At 33.2% G+C, this 21,831-nt stretch overlaps 3 protein-coding genes and 1 long non-coding RNA gene across 10 annotated transcripts; 3 read left to right on the top strand and 1 right to left on the bottom strand.

Moving 5' to 3' along the window:
- The first annotated feature begins 4,655 nt into the window (after nt 1-4,655).
- On the top strand, nt 4,656-6,922 carry LOC145111033 (Carbohydrate-binding-like fold). 4 transcript variants are annotated; one of them, XM_079047332.1, is made up of 5 exons: nt 4,656-5,098; nt 5,282-5,409; nt 5,517-5,677; nt 5,806-6,282; nt 6,582-6,922. In XM_079047332.1, exons 2-5 carry the CDS (start codon nt 5,349-5,351, stop codon nt 6,807-6,809), a joined length of 927 nt encoding a protein of 308 aa, XP_078903458.1. In that variant the 5' UTR covers nt 4,656-5,098; nt 5,282-5,348; the 3' UTR covers nt 6,810-6,922. The 4 variants fall into 4 exon arrangements, with proteins under 4 accessions (XP_078903458.1, XP_078903457.1, XP_078903455.1 ...); XM_079047331.1 differs by having other exon boundaries at nt 5,355-5,409; nt 6,586-6,922; XM_079047329.1 differs by having other exon boundaries at nt 4,659-5,098; nt 5,355-5,409.
- Nucleotides 6,923-14,913: 7,991 nt separating this feature from the next.
- Nucleotides 14,914-21,630, bottom strand: LOC145111037 (uncharacterized). Of its 4 annotated transcripts, XR_013710160.1 has the most exons (9): nt 21,398-21,630; nt 21,223-21,307; nt 20,921-20,989; nt 20,719-20,820; nt 20,376-20,426; nt 20,224-20,269; nt 15,977-16,068; nt 15,450-15,544; nt 14,914-15,240 (listed from the first exon to the last, which is right to left on the bottom strand). It is a non-coding gene; the product is annotated as an uncharacterized LOC145111037 (long non-coding RNA). The 4 variants fall into 4 exon arrangements; XR_013710158.1 differs by lacking the exon at nt 15,977-16,068; XR_013710159.1 differs by lacking the exon at nt 14,914-15,240 and having other exon boundaries at nt 15,373-15,544; nt 15,977-16,073.
- On the top strand, nt 17,895-18,761 carry LOC145113873 (uncharacterized). Its single transcript, XM_079049919.1, has 5 exons — nt 17,895-18,008; nt 18,084-18,168; nt 18,250-18,385; nt 18,472-18,694; nt 18,754-18,761. The coding sequence occupies exons 1-5, from the start codon at nt 17,927-17,929 to the stop codon at nt 18,759-18,761; spliced, it is 534 nt and encodes a 177-aa protein (XP_078906045.1). The 5' UTR covers nt 17,895-17,926.
- Nucleotides 18,782-19,831, top strand: LOC145111035 (uncharacterized). Its single transcript, XM_079047333.1, has 4 exons — nt 18,782-18,874; nt 18,959-19,141; nt 19,311-19,379; nt 19,467-19,831. The coding sequence occupies exons 1-4, from the start codon at nt 18,806-18,808 to the stop codon at nt 19,692-19,694; spliced, it is 549 nt and encodes a 182-aa protein (XP_078903459.1). The 5' UTR covers nt 18,782-18,805; the 3' UTR covers nt 19,695-19,831.
- Nucleotides 21,631-21,831: the final 201 nt, after the last annotated feature.

Below are 21,831 nucleotides of genomic sequence, written 5' to 3' on the forward strand. Positions count from 1 at the left end.
CTTGGACTTAGTTGGCTTGTGATTGGGTTGGAAACCCTAATTTGGGTTTAGAAAACCCTAATTTTGGAAATGTTAGTTTGGGATTTGTCGGGACCCGCATTTGGACTGTTAGATTGGAATTTTGAATTATGCCCGACTACATTGTATGAATGGCCTAGTGGAGTGATGGACTTAATGGATTAAGTCCTTATTGGGTTAAGTCTTAATGGGTTAAGTAAGAACACTTAACCCTAATTGTCATTTCATGTGAGAAACCCTAATTTTGGTTGGGCCTTGAGTTGGGCTTTTCTGTTGGGCTATTGATGGGCCATCCAAGAACAAGTATATGGACTATAATATATGGATTGGGCTTTAGGATAAGGCCTATTGGAAAGGCTTGGGCCTAATTTGGAAAATTGGGCCATAATTGGGCCTTGATGATTATGGGATATTGGACCATCGGAATGCCAAGTGTTTGGACTAAAATAAATGGTTGGGCCATAAGGTAAGACCATGTAGAAGTTTGGGCCCAATTTGGAAAATTAAGCCATATGTTGGGCCTTGGTTGAGTAATTGACTTTTAGGCCTTCAGAGTATGAGTTGGGCCTTAGAATTGGACCAAGCTATGTTAGGGGTAAAATGGTCCTTTTACCCCAAGTGTGTATTTATGGTGATGCATTGAAACCCAAATGGTTAATTGGGTTTTGTTTTGACGATTGACAGTTCGGGGACATGTCAGCCAGCAGCCAGAGAATTATATGCGGGACTTCAGCAGTGCGATGTGAGTTTCCTCCTGGTTTGAACGGGTCAAAGGCACCAATGTCGGCCCGTGTAGTTTGTATTTTCTTGATAGGAACACAGAGTGTGGGCGGGGCTCGTATCTCATTATTACCTGAGTATAGATATCAGTCAGATTTTTGGATTGTTATACTTGTTGTCTGTGTGATACATGTATGTGTTGTTAGGAATGTGAGTGTGGGCGAGGCCTGTATCTCATCATTAGTTGAGTGTGGGCGGGGCACGTATCTCATAGAGTGTGGGCGAGGCTCGTATGTCATCATTAGCTGAGTATGGGCGGGGCCCGTATCTCATAGCATTATTTGAGTATGTATATAGGACTGATTGATAGATTTGGCTATACTTGTTGTCTGTATGATACTTGTATGTACGTTTAGTAGCTGAGTGTGGGCGGGGCCCGTATCTCATAGTTAGTCGAGTGTGGGCGGGGCATGTATCTTGTAGTTAGCCGAGTGTGGGCGGGGTCGTATCTCGTAGTCAGCGGAGTGTGGGCGGGGCCCGTATCTCCTAGACAGTGGAGTGTGGGCGGGGCTTGTATCTCCTAGTTATCTGAGTGTGGGCGGGGCTCGTATCTCCTAGACAGCGAAGTGTGGGTGGGGCCCGTATCTCCTAGTTAGTCGAGTGTGGGCGAGGCCCGTATCTCCCTGAGTGTGGGCGGGGCCCGTATCTCCTAGTAGCATGATTATTTGTATGGTATGTGGTAGACTCACTAAAATTCGTGCTTACAGTTTTCAGTTTTGGTTTCAGGTGCTTTCGGTAGCAAAGGGAAGAGCTCGGGATGACTGCAATGCACACACCATGATTTTAACATGGGATGTTTTTACTCTGATATGTTTGACAGGTGTTTATGATGTTTTGAGAAACAATGACTTATTTTTTCTATGTGATGAATTGTTAACCATGGTTTTATTAATGATTTAAAACGAAATTTTTGGACCGTATTTCTGGGATGTTACATGGTAATTGTTGGTTGCATTCGTGAGGTGAGTCTTTTCACTATACTATGTAGGATGCTATTTGTATTTGTGTCTCTTGCATGTATATTAGGCGGGGCCTGTTTATATGTTGGGTAAGGTATGTTATGTGAGTTGGGCGGGGGTCGTTATGTATGATAGGTGGGGCCTGAAACATGAGTTGGGCGGGCCCCGTATGGTTATGTGGTATTTTGGGGAACTCAATAAGCTTTGCGCTTATGGTTTCATGTTTAAAATGTTTCAGGTACTTCTGGTTCCAAGGGAAATGACACTTCCTGATCGCACTGCAACCCCATATATTTATTTTGCATTACTTATTGATACACTCTGATGTTTTTGAGAATTTTATATACATTGGTTCTTTTTTATTAAATGGTTGTATGGTTTGGTGATTTGAAATCAAAAAATTTTACTTGGTATTTTTTTGGACGTTACAAATTGTTACATTTTCTTCGAGACAAAGTTTACAATCAACTAGCTAGTTTTGCTTGAATATCTTATAAAATTATCTTTTATCATTCGACAATAATCAATACTACAAGGTTGTGAAGATCATTGATCACATATATGATCGTTTCGGTTTTGTAAGATCTGAATATTTGGTCCTAAGATCCTATCAAAAGATAGTTATAATGTTAAAGAATGATAAATACATCTTCATCCATGAGTTGACCGTTAATAATAGAGATAAGCTTTAAACCCATAAATCCGATCTGGAACCGGTTTGAACTGATATACAGTTGAATTAGGTCGGGCATCGAGTATTAATATAATCCTAAAATGCGTATCGGACATAGTTTGTCCGGGTATTATGGGTTCAGTTACAACAGGTAAAGAGAACTGGACCCAGAAAAACTGAAAAGCTTTCAACTTTGATACCCCGGGTTCGGGGGGCTATAACTCATTCAATATCAAACCAAAAATGATGAAATTACAACCTAAATTGAAGTATAAACTATACATTATATGTCCGACAAGATCACATGTCAATCTGACTTCAAACGAAATGAGTTATGTAAATTTTAAAAGATCCATATATTACACATAAAAGTTGGAAAGCTGAAAAACTTTTAGCTTTGATAATTGACTTCGGGGACTGTAGCTCATTAAATATGGAACAAAAAAGATAAAATTATATCCTAAATTAAAGTACAAACTATAAACGACATGTTGGAAAAGATCTCATGTCAATATGTCTTCAAACGAATGAGTTAAGCAATTTTTAGAAGTTTTACAAAGTAAATATTACCCGAATTTTCCAATTTTTTAGTTCTAGACCCATTTTACCCAGTTCCACAATACCTACTTTGACATTTCCGGGTTTTTAGATTCTTGACCCATTTTACCCAATCCTATACTCAGAACCTAACCGGAACCGATTTCTATACACCGGTCCGATTTTTTGGTTTCTGGTTTTGGGTCGGCTTTGAACCTGGTTTCACCCCTAGTAAATACGTTATAGAAAGTTCAAACCTTGGTTATAATAAATAGGGGTGCAAACGAGCCAAAGCTACTCGGGATCGGCTTGTTAAAAGCTCGAATCGAAACCGATTTTAAACGAGCCCTAGTCGAGTTTGAGCTTAATATTAAGCTCGGTTATCAAATGAGCTCGAACTCGAGCCTATGTCACTAAGCTTGATTAGGGTTGCAATCATAAATGAGCTTGTATATAATATAATTTATTATTATTTTTATATATTAAATTAAAAACATATTTGGGGAATTAGGGATTTAGGATATTAGTGACGAACTTCTTAACAAGCTCGAACCGAGCTTAAGCTTATTTAGGCACGTTAGACAAAAAAACAAGTCGAGCTCGAGCCCGAGCCGAACTTGCATAATTCTTTATGAACTCGAGTCAAACTCAGTACAATGAAGCTCAAATCGAGTCGAGCTCGAGCTCGAGCCCGAGTCGAGCTTGGTCAGACTCGGGTTCGGCTCGGCTTGTTTGCACCCCTAATGATGAATAATGTCTTTTCAAAATAACAAATGTTGATATGAATATGTGGAACTATTGAACAAATGAATATGTTCCATAACTTCAAACATTGATGGTTGCTTCTTGACATTTTGTTCGATTTTTGAGTTTCTTTATATTTTGTTTGATTTTTGAGTTGCTTCCTGATTCTTTTTTTTGTGTTTCTTTTTGATTATTTCAATTTTTGAAGGTGTGACATGATTCTTGAGTGGCTGAAAGAAGAAAAAAAATTGTTGTTTTTTCCTTACCACAACTTAGTCATTTATGGTTAAAAAAGTGGAAAAAAAAATAGAAGGTAAAATGGTTTGAACCTTTTGGTAACCATTGAATTCAGATTTTGATGTAGTGATAGGATCATGTGAAATTCATAGTAATAGAGATTCATGTCCTATCGACACAGAGTTGTAACTTGTTATCCTCTTACCTAACAGATCGGATTCCAATCACGATCCCCGATCCTATTACAATCTTATACCAAACACAATCCTAATATGATTTGGGTCGTTTGTTCAGCTGTACGATTGTAGATTCATAAGATTTATATGTATTTATTAAATTGTCAAAAATTAAATAATAATAATAGTTTCGTATCATAAATTTATTGCATTTCATTTTATAGACATTTAATCGATTAACGTTAGGAATAAGTTCTTTATAATTAATAGATAGTATATAAACTATTTTTTATTTGGCAAACCTAACAATATTAAATGTTAGGCGTGAAACATAAGTTACCATGTATTAAAAATAGCGATACTTTATAAGAAAATTATAAAAAAAAATAAAATATGCATATTGTTATTTATGAAGTGAACCCTTGTAATTAAAGATTTGCAAATCGAGGGGCACATGATGGTGGAGCATTTAACCTTGCCAAAAATAACTATGGAGTCGAGCTACAAAAACTCTTTGGCTTTGAGATTCTAAAAACTCCTTAAATTAATCCTCACTCATTTCCTCGTGATTAGGAGCCAGCCACCTGGTACTTGATCCGTCCCTACATACACACTCTCCCCAATCACCATCTATACATTAATACATACACCCCTTTATCTCTACACTCACGAGCCTCACCATCTATACAAATACATACACCTACAAACCCAACTCACGACTGAAGCTCATGGAAGCCGTGATGGGTTCGTCTTCGTCTTCCCCATATTTGAAACTGGTTTCTTACAGCGAGAAAACCGTTGGATTTCTGTCTCTCAGGGATGATTTGTTGGGAGGCAAATCACTGTTGAGAATCCCCATTCACCATTCTCGTAATCATCTCAAGAACAAAGAAGTCGATTTCAAGCTCTCAATCTCGGCTTCATCAACACACAGAGGTGTTCGTCCTGCTTCTCTCTCATCCTCTCGCACCCAGGTCCCTCAAATTCCCTCCCTCCCTATCTAGAACTGTACTTATAATAGATTCTGATTCTTGATTGACTGGGTTAATCGTTTTATGTATAATGGATGTGTGATATCTTTGAATTTGTTAACACGTCCATCTTTCACTTTTATGTGATTAGCCTTCAAAAGTATTTCTTTGCATTTTTAATGACAGATTCTTTAGCGGGTTTTATTATTTAAGGACTGGTTTTTCATTTGGTCCTTTTCTAAGTGTTGGAAAGATGCAGGCAGAGGTCGAGAACCAGGAACTGCTGATAGAACCTTCACCAAACGGATACACAAGTATGTATGCAAATCTTGCTTTTACCAAAATCATTTAAAATGATTCCCTTTTTTATTTTGTTCCTTACCATGGTTAATAATCTTTTTACATATGGTTGATGCAAAAGCAGAAGCACCAACAGTTTGTGTAAGATTCCAGTTACAGAAAGAATGCTCGTTTGGCCAGAATTTTCTAATAGTTGGCGAAGATCCAATGTTCGGTTTATGGGATCCAAATAATGCCATTCCATTGACATGGTCAGATGGACATTTATGGACTGTGGATCTTGTAAGTTCCATGCATTTTGCGAGATAAAAAATTGTAATTTTTTTCGACCAAATACAGTACAATCTGTTCTGTTATGTCATGTCTTGTTCTGTGTCCAATAATGGCGATTATATGTTTTCTTTAATCAGGAAATACCGATCGGAAAGTGCATCAAGTTCAAGTTCATAATGCAAGAAAGCAACGGCAATTTCATGTGGCAGCCAGGACCTGACCGGATGCTTGAATGCTGGGAAACCGTGAACATTATTACTCTTTGCGAAGACTGGGAAGATCCCGATTCGAGGAGAATATTTGAGGCCGGCCCCATGTTAAATGAAGTCTTAGAATCAGCTGCAACCGCAGATATTCAGACGGTTGCAGCTAATGAAAGGATGCCAGTAGACTTGATCAATTCTACTGGCATCCCAAAACCCAAAGAATCCAAAGGATTCGCGATAAATATGAATGAAGTGTTGGAATCGGACCAAGGAGTGCCTGTTTTAGTCCCTGGTTTGAGTGACTTACCGATAATGGAAACAAATCGAGAAGGTTCGGTCCATGAAGCTCCAAAAGATGAAGTGAATGGAGCTGTTATGGCATCTACAAAGGACCTCAAATTGCCTGAGGTAAACGCTTAATGTGTTTCTTTTTTCTTTTTTGGCTAGTTTCAGGAGAGTTTACAATAAGAACCGGCTCTTTTAGGAAAATGAATCAAGATTTTTGTTTTGATTATGTCTCTTGATATCAATAATATCATTCCAGTTGTGTCCTTGAGCATATCACTAGTGGTGCTAATTCTAATTCAAAATCCTTACCCGAACAAGTAAATTTGGAACTCATAAATAAAAGAATTCGGCCATTGTTTAAACTGTCATATCTCTATATAAAAATAAATTTCTGAATAAACCAATTCAATCAATCTCAGTTAGATTCGAAAGAGGATGAAAATGCCTCTAATTCGAATCCAAGAGCAGAGATATCATCCATACATGAAAATCAAGATTCTTGCAAGAACCAATGTCAAGAAAAACAACAAGTAGGCGAACAACAAGATAGTCAAGCGACACAATCAATGAAAGGTTTGCTTCAAAACGATCGTCGGTGGGGCAATAATTTTGTGCAAAAACTCCTTAGTGTTTTTGGCATTGGATAGGCAACTGCTGTTTTTCATGAATTCGATATATTTGTTGTGTGTAAATATTGGAATTTGATGATGATTGAAACCATTTGTGCTGTAAGTTATACAGGGAGGTTTGAGTTCGGTAACTCTATTCTGTCACGCTATTTGACAGGTAATTTGGGTTAGGCCCAAAGACCGAAATAACCCATAATTTGATTAAGGAAAAAAAAATTCTAGATAGCTGATTAATACACCGGGTTTTGATACCAATTGTATGCCAATTACACTTTTAGTTATTTTTTTTTATTTTGAATCATTCTTAGGAATGATTTATTACATTATTTGATTTATTTTTTTAAATGTTTGTGTTCATGTTAAGTTTTTTTTATAATCATGGTTAATTTTTTTTTATTTTCTTACAATAATTGTTAATTTTTTTTTATTTTCTTACAATAATTGTTAATTTTTTTTTTATTCTGGATCATTATTTGGTCTACAAATGTTAAAAACCTCCATAGGACCCGGCTATGCAAAATTCTTGCTTGTCTTACTCAAAAAATAGGAGACATTACTTCCATACGGCGGGATATTTTTATAATGTTTTTGGGGGACCATGCTCCGAAATAATTACAATATATTTAATTGTTGTATTTATAAACATAAATGTTAAACTTAGAATGACCGTTGTGTAATATATCTATTGTATTAGAAAAATTAGTGTAATACTTAAGGTTAAATGAAATAAAGAAGTAAAAAGAAGATAAATACGGTTAAACTAGGGATTTCGGACCAAACAGGTTAACATGGATTCGGGGGACTGTGTGATATAGAAATTTGAGGAAAACATGTGAATTTGGGGTAACTTCTGACCTCATTTGGTATCGTTAGTATCCCTAATTTTGTCCATGTGGTAAAGGTGGCAAAAGGTGATACGTCATGCTAACCCGACATGACACGAAATACACAGGTATGGCTAAGATATTTTAACATGTTTAATTAAATGGGTTGACTCGACGGGACATGAAAATTAAATGGGTAAGGTTAGGGTTGAATATTCCAACTTCAAATGACTTGTTTATTTACGTGCAAGTTTTTTTAATTCTTTATATAAAATAGAAAGACCCAAAATCAAAACCATGTAAACTTTGGGTTGGGCCATTTTGTAATGTGGAAACGACTTAGCCGTCTAGGTCAAGACTTCATTTTTAGTTTTTCCGTTCTCTCACAAACTACAGGACCTTGTTAATTTAATTTACCTTTTTAAAATTTGTTTTAATTAAAAAGTAATAAATAAATAAATCTAACCCCCACACCCCATCTTCTATCTTTATCATAGCATTGAACCGCCCTACATCATCGGCGACAAACCACTTTCATCGCTGACCACCACCGACATTTCCTCTATTTCTGAAACTATCCATTCCATCAGAATCAATGTCACTTTCGTATGTCACCACCACCATGTCTGCCACTATTCGCAAGTCCTGATCGGACTACCCATGGAAATTGATGATCAAAATTCACATCTCAGACAACCTAAACCCTAAATCGATGCTCAAAATCTAGAATCAACATGAGCCAATTCCCAATCTGAAAATATAGGTTTTAGAATCTGAAATTTAAAATCCATAACTAACACACACAAGTGCAAACGGAAACCGGAACTCAGATCGTCAGTTAAATCTGAAACAAAAACCCTAACTTAGACCAGCGACGGTGATGCGGGTTATGATTTCCTATGGTGTGAATTATCCTTATCGTATTCTTCAATTCTTTGTTTTCCTCGATTCTCTTTTGGGTTATGTTTTCAACATTTTCAATCTAGGGGTGTTTGTTTAACACCTGGTATTTCAGGTAAATTTCTTATTTATTAAATGTTTATTTATTTTGCATGAAAACCTCGTATGCTGGGCATACATGAGGTACGATAGGCGTACCTCGAAGGATGTTGGACACAAGGTTAACCACCTGATACGTTGGGCGTACCTTTGGTACGCTGGGCGTACGTGAGCCAGGGGCAAACCCTAAGTTTTAGGGTTTGCACCCTATTTAAACACCTTATGTCCCAAGGCTCTCTCATTATCAGCCTCTATTACCCCTTTAAGCACTATCTCGAAACCCTAACCCATTTCTAGAGAGAGTTGATCTTTGTGTGTGTTTTGGTGTATCTTGAAGAAGAAGAAGCTTAGTGAAGAAGCATTCATCAAGTAAGAGCTTGTAGATCCAGGGTTTACTTATCTTCCTCAACTTTCTAGAGGTATAAAGTCTTGACCTTGGTTATTCTATGCTTGTATCTAGAATGAGTTGGGATTTTAGCATATTTTGGTCCCATGAATGAGTTCTTGTAAGTAAATGTTACACCAGAAGTTACGAGATGTTCCTTTTGATGTTTCTAAGGTTCCTAGTCCATAAAGTTTGCATCGTGATGGTTGTAGAGCAACCATGCATGAGTTAATGATCATTTGATGGAAGTAGAATGCTAAATCTAAGGTTTGAGTCTCTTTAAGCCATGCAAAGGTATCAAGTTAGTGACTTTATCGTTTAAGACATCCCCCAAGAGCCAGATCTACAAAATGGACGTTTTGACTTAATGCATTAAGTGCTTAATGTTGTTTTGGCTATCTGGGTCGTACTGTAACAACCCGTCATTCTCGATTCAATAAGATTCAAAATTTTCATTTCGATCCTTATGTATAAATACATCCTCTATTATCCCAAGGGCTTAATTATAAGCTACTAACTAAATATAGCTTAAGCCTTAAGTGAATTATGATATTATAACTTAATATAGGTGGATAGTTTAAGGTTTAAATCAATTGACTCCAAAAGGAGTTCACGGTCAAGGAGTAAACTCCAATTGGAGTTCACGGTCAAACACTTAACTCCAAAAGGAGTTCACGGTCATGAATGCAAAGAATCAAGTTGTTTATGGTTTGGCTTGATTTCAAAAAGGGTGTTTACGGTTGCTTTTAGACCGTAAACACAATCCAAAGCCCATTAAGGGCGAAAACCCAAATGGTAGAACCGTAAACACAAAAGGCCTTGGCCCATTATGACCGTAAACACTCCCTATATATGTATATATATATATATATATATATATATATATATATATATATATATATATGTATATATATATATATATATATATATATATATATATATATATATATATATTCACCCGTAAATCAATTCATTTCCCACCTTTTCAACCGTGAACCACTCCCAAAATCCTCTCAACTACCATCCGTGAACACCCCCTTTTTCTCTCAATCTTCAAGAGATTTCACCCAGATTCCTTCAAATCTTCATATTTCCATCAAGAACATTCAAACCCGCCTTCAAATCTTCATATGATATTCAAGTTTTCATAATTCCCCAAGAACACACCATGAACCCATTTATCCAACCGTAAACCCATTTTTGCCAACCAAAAACACTTTGCAACATTTCCAAATAATTCCAATTAATTTTGTAAGTATCCATTGCATAATTAATTTATTATTTAACTCATTATTTAAATTAATATATTATTAATTTAAATACGACGTCAAATATAATTATTTTTAGGATAACGTATTCGCACGTACGCTTACCGATGATCATTTCTACAGCTCGTTAATTCAAACTCAAACGCACATTCAATGTGAGTTCATACCCCTACATTTTCAACGTTGTTAATATTTTTAGGGGGGGATACAAGTAAAACACAAGGACTTTTGTTTTTTTCAAACATTTTTAAATAGTTTTAAAACCTTTGCAATTGTTTCAAACCGAGTATTCGATACACTTCATAAAAATATTTCATATATTTTTAACCCTTTTGTAATATGTCGAGCATAAGGGTATATTGCTTTCATACAATTAAATTGCAAATGTTTTCATTACACTACAGAACATTACAGTTAGACTATAATCGGTATAATTTGAAATTCACTACACTACTTCGCTAAATACAATACACGGAACAAGAACATACAAACGAAACTATAATAGGTATAGTTTGGGAAACACTACTCTAATGCATTGATACAAGTATACACTACTAAAATAATTATTTAAGTATGATTATTTTGCACTATAAGGTACATTAATACATGACAATACATACAGTTTCTAATACAAGAGAACACTACAACACTACGACACTACACGTAAACTAGTTAATACATGGTTGTGGGGCACTACTTCACTAGTATCCATAAGGGTACGGAACTAAATCTATACAGTATAACTAGAGTCTCCTGGAGGGAGAGCGTGAGATTTGTGTATAGATCTATACGGGAATGACAATCCACACCTGAACTGCTAGCTACAGTTAGGCCGACAGGCCTGGGGTGACAAATGTCATAACTTTCAGACGCCTTAAGAACATCTTAGAGGTCAGTAGGTCATATCAAGCATGGTTATATGAAACTCACAACAGTATAACTAACACATATGTTTACGGGATTAACACTACTTCAGCAGTTTTATTTCATTTAATAAAACTACAGTACTCTATGATACACTACTTTACACTACAGCTGGTGATAATCAGGCATTCATACTTAGGTTTTCATACAAACGCTATTACAGTACACTACTTTTACTACAACTGGTAGTATCCAGGTATACATACAAAGGTTTCATACAAATACAGATGCAATACACTGTCGTCTAGTACTGAGTACACTAATACAGTATACATTTACAAGGAACATATGATACATGCAAATGGTTACACCTAATTTTATATTTATAACCTAACTAACTTAACTAACTATATTGCACCTAGGCAGTGTACCTAGTCAAATTATAGAATAGTTGGGCAAGTCGGGTGTCGATCATAAGGAACGGTTTTGACTAATTAACCTATCTACTATTAAAATTAACCTAATTACTAACAAAGGAATGGGATTTATCTAATTTTGCAAGTTTAGATTAACTTAATTCTTTAACACAAATTCAATCAATAAACAAAACACTTCTGTTAGTTCGAATCTGCTTTCCCTCAATGGTTTATAGTTTAGCTATGACAAGTACTGTTGGTTACCAATTAAGATAGTATTAGCAATTTAGTTCTAAATCTACTAATATTAATTAATTCATGTAAATCAAAGTATGTTCTCACTTAATTTAACACATAATCAATTATTTAATGAATTGGAGCTATGTAAGATTGATTAACAAAGCACAATTACGGTCATAATATGAGTTCTCTAGCACAGCCTAATTCAATACTTAACTAAGAATGGTGATCCTAGATCTAATAATTTAATGTTCACTAAATTACCAAGTATTCTAATTCATGCAGATTAATAATCACTAACTACACAGAACAAGAATTAAAAGCAATTAAATACTAAATCAAACATGCTAGGTAAAATCAATCAACAGAAGGCATAACCAACAAGTACATCAAATCTAAAATATTAAATCCATGAGTTCCAGCTTCATCTAGCTAACGAATGAAACTAGATTTAGTTGGACATCCTAGCAAACAAGTTAACAAAAATCATATTGCAAAACATATTTAAAGTGTACCAAAACTAGAATCCAATTATGAACTAATCTTCTCCTTTGGTGTTGAAATCCTATTCCAGACTTTCTCCTCTTCTGAAAATCGTCTCCAGGAACTTTTTCAATCTGCCAAAAGTCCTTTAAATCGTAATGAGCAAGAGTATATATAGTTTCTGATTTTTCCGTTCTCACGTCGTGAATAGATATGCCTCACAACGTGAATAGTAGATTTCCGTGTTGGCTAAGGACTTTTCTTCGCGATCTTTATCTTTTGGAAGATTCGTGTTCACGTCGTGAATCTATACGCCTCACGACGTGAAGCCAGCAGATTATGTAAGCTTCTTCATCTTTTAATCTCCAAGCCTCCAAAGTTCCGTGTTTTGTCATTTTTAGTCCCTTTCTCCAAAAATGCTTCTATTTGGCTGCAAAGAACAATTTAAGCTTATAAGTACCATTATTCTATGCAAATAACCAAAATATTAATAAAAATATAAGTAAATATTGCTTAAAAACATGTATAAATATGGCAATATCAACATACATGACTACATTACATTCACTATAGAAAATATTGGATTTTCTGGAGAAACATACTAGCATTTTCATAGTACAAAGACAAGTTTTCCTTCACTAAAACATACTTATGAACTCACCAACTTAAATGTTGATACACTTTTAAAATCACTTGTATTCTCAGGGAACCGATAAGACAGGTACACTCACAGATTTTGAGAAGACGGAGCTTTTAGAGTCGCGTCTTTTAATACTTTTGCTATACATTTTGATGTAATACAAACTATGTATTGAAAAGATGTAAATACTTTACCTTATCAATGTAATGGTTGTGTTTGCTTTGATTCCTATTATACAATTGTTGTGATACTGTACATGACGTCCTCCGCCCCTGAACGTTTCCGCCGTTCCGGTTTGGGGGTGTGACACGTACGTCGGGCGTACGTAAGCATACGTTGAGCGTACGTGACTAAGTCCTCAATATCCTTTGGTGAAAGTTAGTACGTGGGGCGTACTCACCAGTAACCATTTTTCGGTTTTAGGACGTTTGGGCCACTATTGGGCCTTATGACTTTTTGGTCCATTGTTGGGCTTTAGGTCTCTTGGGCCTTTTTGGGCCTTAGGTCTTTTGGGTTTAGTCAATGGGTTGAGAGGCTCATTAAGGGAAGGGTAAAATGGTTTTTTACCCCTTAGCATGTTGGATGGTAGTCTAGACCTTTTATGGGTTATTACCCCCGAGTATTTACTAGGGTTAATTGGAATGTTCAGTGTGAGGAGTCGTGGTAGTAGCAGTCCGGGAGTACGATTTGTCTATCTTCAGTTTGAGGTGAGTCTCTTCACTATACTCGTGGGTCAAAGGCACCAATGTCAGCCCACTGGATCATGCTTGTAGGATGATAGTGGTCTTTTTGATACATGTTGATATGTATGTGTATGCTTGTTGTCTTTGTGACTCTTTCATGTGTATGTATGTTTATATATATTATTGTGGGTGAGGCCCGTTATGCGGTGGGCGGGGCCCGTATGCGATTTGGGCGGGGCCCGTTATGCTGTGGGTGGGGCCCGTTTATATGTATGGTATGTGGTATTTTGAGGGAACTCACTAAGCTACGTGCTTACAGTTATGTTTATGTTTTCAGGTACTTCGGTTCAAAAGGGAAGGGCTCAGTTTTATCGCAACGCATCCACCCATGTTATTCCGCACATTTATGATCTTGGGAATTGTACTCTGATAACTAATTCATTATTACATACTTTTAAGTGATTGATATGTGATTTGATGGTATTTGGATTGAATTTAAAATGAAAATTTTACTTAGATTATTGGGATGTTACAGTTTGGCTAAGCTTATTTAAGGATTTTAATAGCTTATTAGTGGTTCCACATCACTATAAGCTAAAAAAATGTTTGGATAAAAATAGCTTATTGTGGTGGGAAACCACTAATAAGCCACTTTTTCATAAGTTATATCACTCTAACTTATTAGCTTATAAGCTAATAAGCTAATAAGCAATAAGTTTTTTTTTTGCCAAACACCTTAGATGTTGTTAGAAGAAACTCAACATTAATGTGCAATCTATTATTGTTGTCATTTGAAATCCATGTCTCAAATTATCACTAAATTGAATTGTTTCTTCTTGGGTTTATGATCAGTTCCACATACAGACGCACACATAGGACAACATCATCAAGTGATTCATACCCCAATTCAGATGAATATCTGCAACAATTAACGGAACATAGGAAGAAAATGATAATGATTTCAAATTATGGATCTAGAAAGAGGAAGCAAAAACATCAAGATGATCTCATGATCTCAGGAGTCCCCTGAATCAGCTTAGTAAAGAGAACAACAATATCATTTTAAGTGTTTGCATCAATATGAGAGTTGAAACAATTACAATTTATTTTATATTGGATCATGATTAAATATAAATGAATTACCTTAGAACCTAGAAGATTTAGATTTTTCTATTTGATAACAATTTTCTAAATGATATTTGGGATTTGTCAAGTCTAATGCAATGGTGTTAGGATAATGACTTGTAAGAGTAACCAACTTTATTTTTGTGTATATATTTTGTCATTAAACTTATTTTTGTGCTAGACATACCTTTAAACTTGTTGAAATTACCGATATTGTATGTAAATTATTATTACGTGGAAATTACATGTCAATTGCAACTCAATTAAAAGAAATTACTTGCAAATTAAGTGTATTGCCCCTTGATCCTCATAAATCAGGGCACCTCTCAACGACAAGTGATTAACTTTCCAATTTTTTTTCCTTCCCTCTTAACTACAATCCCCTTATGTGCATGATCTTGAGAGTATCCGAAGCAATGAGTTTGTCGTCCGGTGAAGTTAACCATTTAAAAGTCGATGTCTACCACTTTTCCTAAGCCATTGGTGTACTTCAATCCAAATAGAGCATTGGTGTATTTTGATCTAGATAAAACCCAATATTAACGGTCATATTGGTATTTTCTTACAATTTTCAACAAGTTTCAACACAAAAAATAATTTAGTATATATATATATATATATATATATATATATATATATATATATATATATATATATATATTCTTAATAAAAGAGTGCTTTTACACTCCACGTGTCATCTTTTGCAACTCCAACTTGCCATGTATCCTTACCAGGGATCCCTTATGATTCATTTTCCCGCCCATTATTTGCACCACATAAACGAATACAACATCTCTTATAAATCAGGTCCCAATTTTTGAATATCCTGCAAATAAACATTGATATCAATCCTATTTTTATGGTCAATCGGTTATTTGTTTTACAGCAAATAATACTGAAATTAAAAACATAAAAATCGAGCAAATTATCTCCGGTAAATCAGGAATGAAATTAACACAAATCGTTGACTGAATCAAAACTATGCAATCAAATTAATTTTAAAACTTATCTCCTAAATAGCGCAATTTTAGTTTTGATTAATTATAGCATTTATCTCATATCCGATATTACCTGCATCAAAACTATGCAATCAAATTAATTTTAAAACTTATCTCTTCAAATATAAAAATTCAAAAACATATAGATTTCATTTGACTGAATCATTTCAAAGAAAGTTTTGGTATTTTGAAATTTGATTTACTATATCCCTTAAAATCTGCATTTATTTTTATTTTTATTAATCTTATACCAAATATACCTCATTTCCGTTTATTTCATCGTGTTATAAAAACTGAACCCCAAAACAAAATTGCGCTCTTCTTCTGACGTTTTATTCTTGTCAATCTGCACCTGTTCTGTGTTCAATCAATCAGGTATGTTGCTTTTTATTTTATAAAAATGCAATCAAATGTCCATTGTATATCATTTTATATTCGTGTATACGACTAACAGTAACTATGTTTGAGTGTTACTGTGATCTGAATGCTTAATGTCACTTTGTTTTTGTTACTGGTACTACACATGTTCTGTGTTCAATCCATCAGGTATGTTTCTTTTTATTTGATTAAAATGCAATCAAAAGTCTATTTTATTTCATTTTATATTCGTGTATAATACAAACAGTAACTATGTTTCATTGTATCTGTGATTTGAATGCTTTATGTTATTTTTTTTGTTATTGGTACTGCATGTGTTTGTGTGAAATTCTGAAATTCTTCCTTTATTTTTTCATATTTTACATTTTTCTAATCAAAGGCCAAAAAGGGCACGCTATACAGCAATTATGTTTTAGTTTTTCTGTGATTTGAATGCTTTATATGATTTATTTTTACATTTATAGCATCATACTTTCTGTATGAACAATTATATAACATAAATTCGTATTATTTCAATTTAATTCTCAAAGGTAAAAAAAAAAAAAAAAATTCTGTTGTCTTATTAAATGATAATTTGGATTCTTTATGTTGTCTTATTAATTATGATTTGGATTATTTCTTCATTTATTTTTTTTCGTATTTTACATTTTTCTAATCATATGCGAATAATGACTGTTTACTTTTATTTTATAATAGATATTTATTTTTACAATTATTTTTTGTTGTCTTATCAATCCATTAGGTATGTTTCTTTTTATTTGATTCTTTCTGTTGTCTTATTTAATACTCAAAGGTAAAAAAATATTTTTTTTTTCTGTTGTCTTATTAATTGATAATTTGGATTCTTTATGTTGTCTTATTAATTATGATTTGCATTATTTCTTCATTTATTTTTTTCGTTTTTTACATTTTTCTAATCAAAAGGGCATTTAAATTTTATTGTAAATTTTTTATTGACTTTGTTTTTTCTTTGCAGACCGATGGCACAGTCAAATGTTACTTTGATTGCAGATTTGGATGTACTTAAAGATGATTCGACTATCAAAGTTAGAGTGATAAACCTATGGAACCTTTTTTCATTCTATAACAAGGACGAACTTTTCTCCATTGAATTAATCTTAATAGATGAGCAGGTATCTTACAATTTAACAGTATATTTTCATTCCACATGCAAAATGTAATATGATTAAATTATAATTTTATATTTTCTACTTCTTTTAGGGTACTAAGATCCAAACAAATGTAACAAGAAAAAACATCTATCGATTCAAAAACATTCTAAAAGATGGCTTGACATTTTACATAAATTGTCCAAGCTTTGCATCTCAAAGGATGGGTGGTTTTACTTTAACTCGGCAAGATCATAAGCTTAGTTTTGTCCATGAAACTGTTGTTACGGAGTGTCATGACTTTTCTGGACCTACATTTGATTTTGAGTTTGTTGATTACCAATCTATTATCTCATTGGTCCATCCTAAAAACATCGCTATCGGTTAGTTGCATTTTATTATTTATTTTTTATGGTAAATTTTATTGTTTGAATAGAAATAGAATATCATATTTTTAAATTCATAATAATATTTAATTTATCTTTTTTGTTGTTCATAGATGTTATTGGATTAGTCGTTGCATTTGGTGAGATGTTGCGAGACAATGATGATAAGAAAAAGCACAGGCTAAACATCCAAATCCAAGATACAAAGTTTGTTATTTTATTTTTTTATTTTTGGATATTTCACGTACATATAATAATCATTTCATTTAATTTGGCACTTTTATTTGGCAGTGGTTTGCAATTAAGTGTCAATTTGTGGGGTGATTTTGCTTACAAGATGCAACACTTTCTTGATAACAATCCACACAATCTTCGTATCATTGTTATCCTTCAATTTGCAAAACTTAGTATTTGGAGAGGTATATTGTATTATTTTGTTATTAAATATTATTTTTTAATCATTATCCTAACATTTAATAAAAACTTTATTGTAGATCGTCCCACGGTTAACACCTACTTTTCCGTGTCAAAGTTGTTCATAAACACGGGCATCGATGAAATAAATGTTTTTAAGAAATGGTAATTGATGTTATATCATCCTAATTTCTACAATTAACTTTTATGTGACTAAATATTAGTTTAATTTTTATTTAAAAACAGTTTGGATGGAGATGATCGCCCTGATTCATCCACAAATACATTGACACGTATGAAGTCTAATAAAGTTTCCGAACATGATGATTTCATGGTTAACTTTCAGTTGAAGACAATTTCTGAGGTTTCTGAACCTTTGGAGGTGTGTTTTTATATATTTTATAGTAAATATAATCCTACTTTTTTTTGTTATATGATTTGGATTATCAAAATAAAATTAATGTGCAGAAAAATACATTCATTATCGTGGGCACTATAAAGGGAATTTTACAAAATGAACCATGGCATTATTTCGCATGTACAAGTTGCAACTACAAATCATTTCGTCCTCCTGGTGCAGACGATCAACCTAATGCTGATGGATTAACTAATGGTTATGAATGTCATAATAAGGACTGCACAAAAACTGAAACTTCAGTTATTCCGAGGTTATTAATTTCCTACTTAATCAGTAAAAGTTATATTATATTTCATATATATAAATAATTTTGTATTATCATTTTTTTTTAGATTTATGATTCCGTTGCGTGTACAAGACAGTACTGGTACTGTTACCTTAACCATGTTTGAAATGGATGGAAAGTATCTTTTGAAGAAATCGGCCAAGGATCTGTTTAATAAAACATTACAGGTGGTGCACCTTAATTAAAATTAATTAATACTTTCACTTAATCTAATTACTTTAACCTAACTTTTTTTTATTTTTTTTTTCTAGCTTGGTTTTAGTACTGCTTTCTATCCCGGAGAGATAAATGCACTTAAAGGTTTGAAATTGGCGTTTAAAATATCAATCAAACACTTCAACGTCTCAAAAAGGAACAACCAATATAGTATATGTAAAGTCAGCGATGATGAAAAGTTGATTGAAGAACTGGAAAATAAGTTTACCGTTTCACAGGTCATTTTATTATTATTATTATTATTATTATTATTATTATTATATTTTTACTATTTCTATGTAAACATAAACTCCCCTGTTTACTAAATCATATGGTTTATGGTATTAATGTTTACAGTTTTATATAAGATGCCGATTAATGTTCATATAATATATATTTATTATGCAGGTGGGTACTTCACAGTCATTTGATATTGGTGAAGCCGATTTTGAATCACAAGATAATCGGATTTTGAAGGTTATATAGACATTATATTTGCACCGAATTATGTTATAAATATATTACTTCACTTTATAAATAAATTAAGTACATCTGTTTTTTTAGGATGCAATTTCTAGGACAGACGACAACATAACACCTGAAACTGTTGATAAAAACTCAGCAACAAGTCCCATGAAGAGTTTCAATACACCAACAGTTTTGAAGAGAAATTTGGAAGAAGTCTTTGATTTGGAGTTGAATGAAAAGTTATCAGCAACAAAAACTCCAAAAATTTCACCGGAAGGACGCATTAACCAGATTGTGAAGGTAAAGTTGGAAAAAATTGGTTGAGTTTTTATTTTAAGTACAAGTTTCATAAGGTAGTGGATTATGATTTTAAAACAGTGATTTTGCATTTTATTTTTCATTCGGTACTTTGACATTGTGGTTTTGAAGTTTAATATTTTGTTGGGGATGATTGTTGTTTTGATGGTATGTTTTTCCTACATTCATAATATATTATGACTATGAATTTATGATTTATAAATTTTCCCTTTTTTAATTTATATTATTTAATCTGTTTTTCATGTTATCAATTTTTTAAGCTAATGGCTATACATTAAAATCATAAGGACTCAAGTTAGCACATAAAGAGATTGTAATCATGCATATAAACCCATAGGACATTATTAAGATTTAACCAAACTTACTATGTTTCTCATTAAGATTTAAAGATGTAACACTAATATTAGTGAAATTTTGAAGCCCTGTGATTTATTAAAAATACTTTTTTATATATTTTCAAATATAAAATCCTAAAAATAATAATTATACTATGATAGAATAAAAACTCTAAGTCATTTAAAATTTAAAGGCATACCTCCAAATGCAACACTTGCAGCAGAAAACATAAGCAATGGAGGAATCTGCCAAATCATGAGTTTAAGAAAGTGGTAAGTATTAATATTAAAACACAAGAAAGTTACAATTTAGTGAAAAAAAATAAAAGAAGGTCATAGAAAAAAACAGTACCAGAAATACCCCTATGAGAAATGGAAGCCATTTTCGTCCCTTGACATGCTTCTGAATATATGTCCAACTCATCAGATGAATTCTTTTAGATATAAGTAGAAATACTATTTGTATATAGAACTAAAAAACCAAACGTACATTTGACCTTTTTTTATACTGCATCATCCCATGAACAAAATCTTTATTTAAATATAAACTAAAACAACTTACAAATATAGAAACATTTCAACCTACTTTTCTTTCTTTTTCTCACAGTTGTTTAAGTTTTGAAGGACAAAAAATTTCATTCACTGTGTGTGTGAAGGAAGAATTACAACATCTAATGAAGAGTTAGTTGATTTACTGATATTTTTTAACTGCAACAGCCGCCAACTTGAGAAGCAGAGCCATCTCTTCCTCCTGAAGGCCCCGGATTGCCACCACATCCAACTTTAATTCCAAAAGACTGCCAATATGCAATTAAAAAAATATATATACACCTTAATTTAGCTCACAAAAAAATTTGAAAACGATAACTTTATATCGGAAAACAAAATTGGACTTGCCTCATTTGATACATTTCTGATTTCATCCTGAATCTTCTTGTAGATAGTTCCAGCAGTGTTGATGAATGCCTGCAACAGAAGTCAATATTGAAAAACTAGACAAAACTTCTAAATATAAACATACCCGTGATTAAAGTGGTGATATACAAATGTCATATAATTTGAAGGTATATTAACTAAAGTTACTAATATGATCCCGTGATTAATTTTGCACTTAATTAGGTATAATTTTAAGCAAATTCGAAATTCAAAATTTTAAACAATTACTCAATTTTCAAAATTGGAGCCAAATGCATATCTACCTGATTGTGTTTCCGTTGTTAAAGATTTTCAGGGTTTTCCTTTGAACAACTTCATTTTTCGCTAATATCTTCGGATACAACATTTCTGAAGAAATAAAATCAGGTAACAATTCTTCGACATAATGTATATTCTATTACAAAAACTATGATTAACAATCGATTGATCAATTCTTACCTTCAATCTTGCGCTCTTCAACCTCCAAAGTTGCGTTTATTCGGTCTCTGACTACGACATCGGCTGTTACTATATGTAAGCTTCTCTTCACTTCACTTTTCTAATCAATTCTGTATTAGTATCTTGCTTCATCGATCTAGATTGAGAAACTTTCACACCGTTTCAGAACTCGATCGGTGGTTATGGAAATATGTATTTAATCGGAATTCTAGGTCTGGGTTTCTTGTACATCGTTTGTTTGTTATTTTATATAGCTAACTCATTACACATTCTAATTTATAACTATCATTTGTTTGTTATTTTATTATTATTCAATTTCTTAATAGTTATTTTCAAATTATTAATTTCCTTTTTAAGTTTACTATTTTATTTTTATTATATATCAAACAAGAACATGGATGCCACATACGCTAGAGAAAGAAGAAAAAAAAGAA

This window comes from Lactuca virosa, chromosome 5 (assembly GCF_052849685.1).
Source record: "Lactuca virosa cultivar CGN04683 chromosome 5, Lactuca_virosa_CGN04683_v6, whole genome shotgun sequence".
In the NCBI taxonomy this organism is placed as follows: domain Eukaryota; kingdom Viridiplantae; phylum Streptophyta; class Magnoliopsida; order Asterales; family Asteraceae; genus Lactuca; species Lactuca virosa.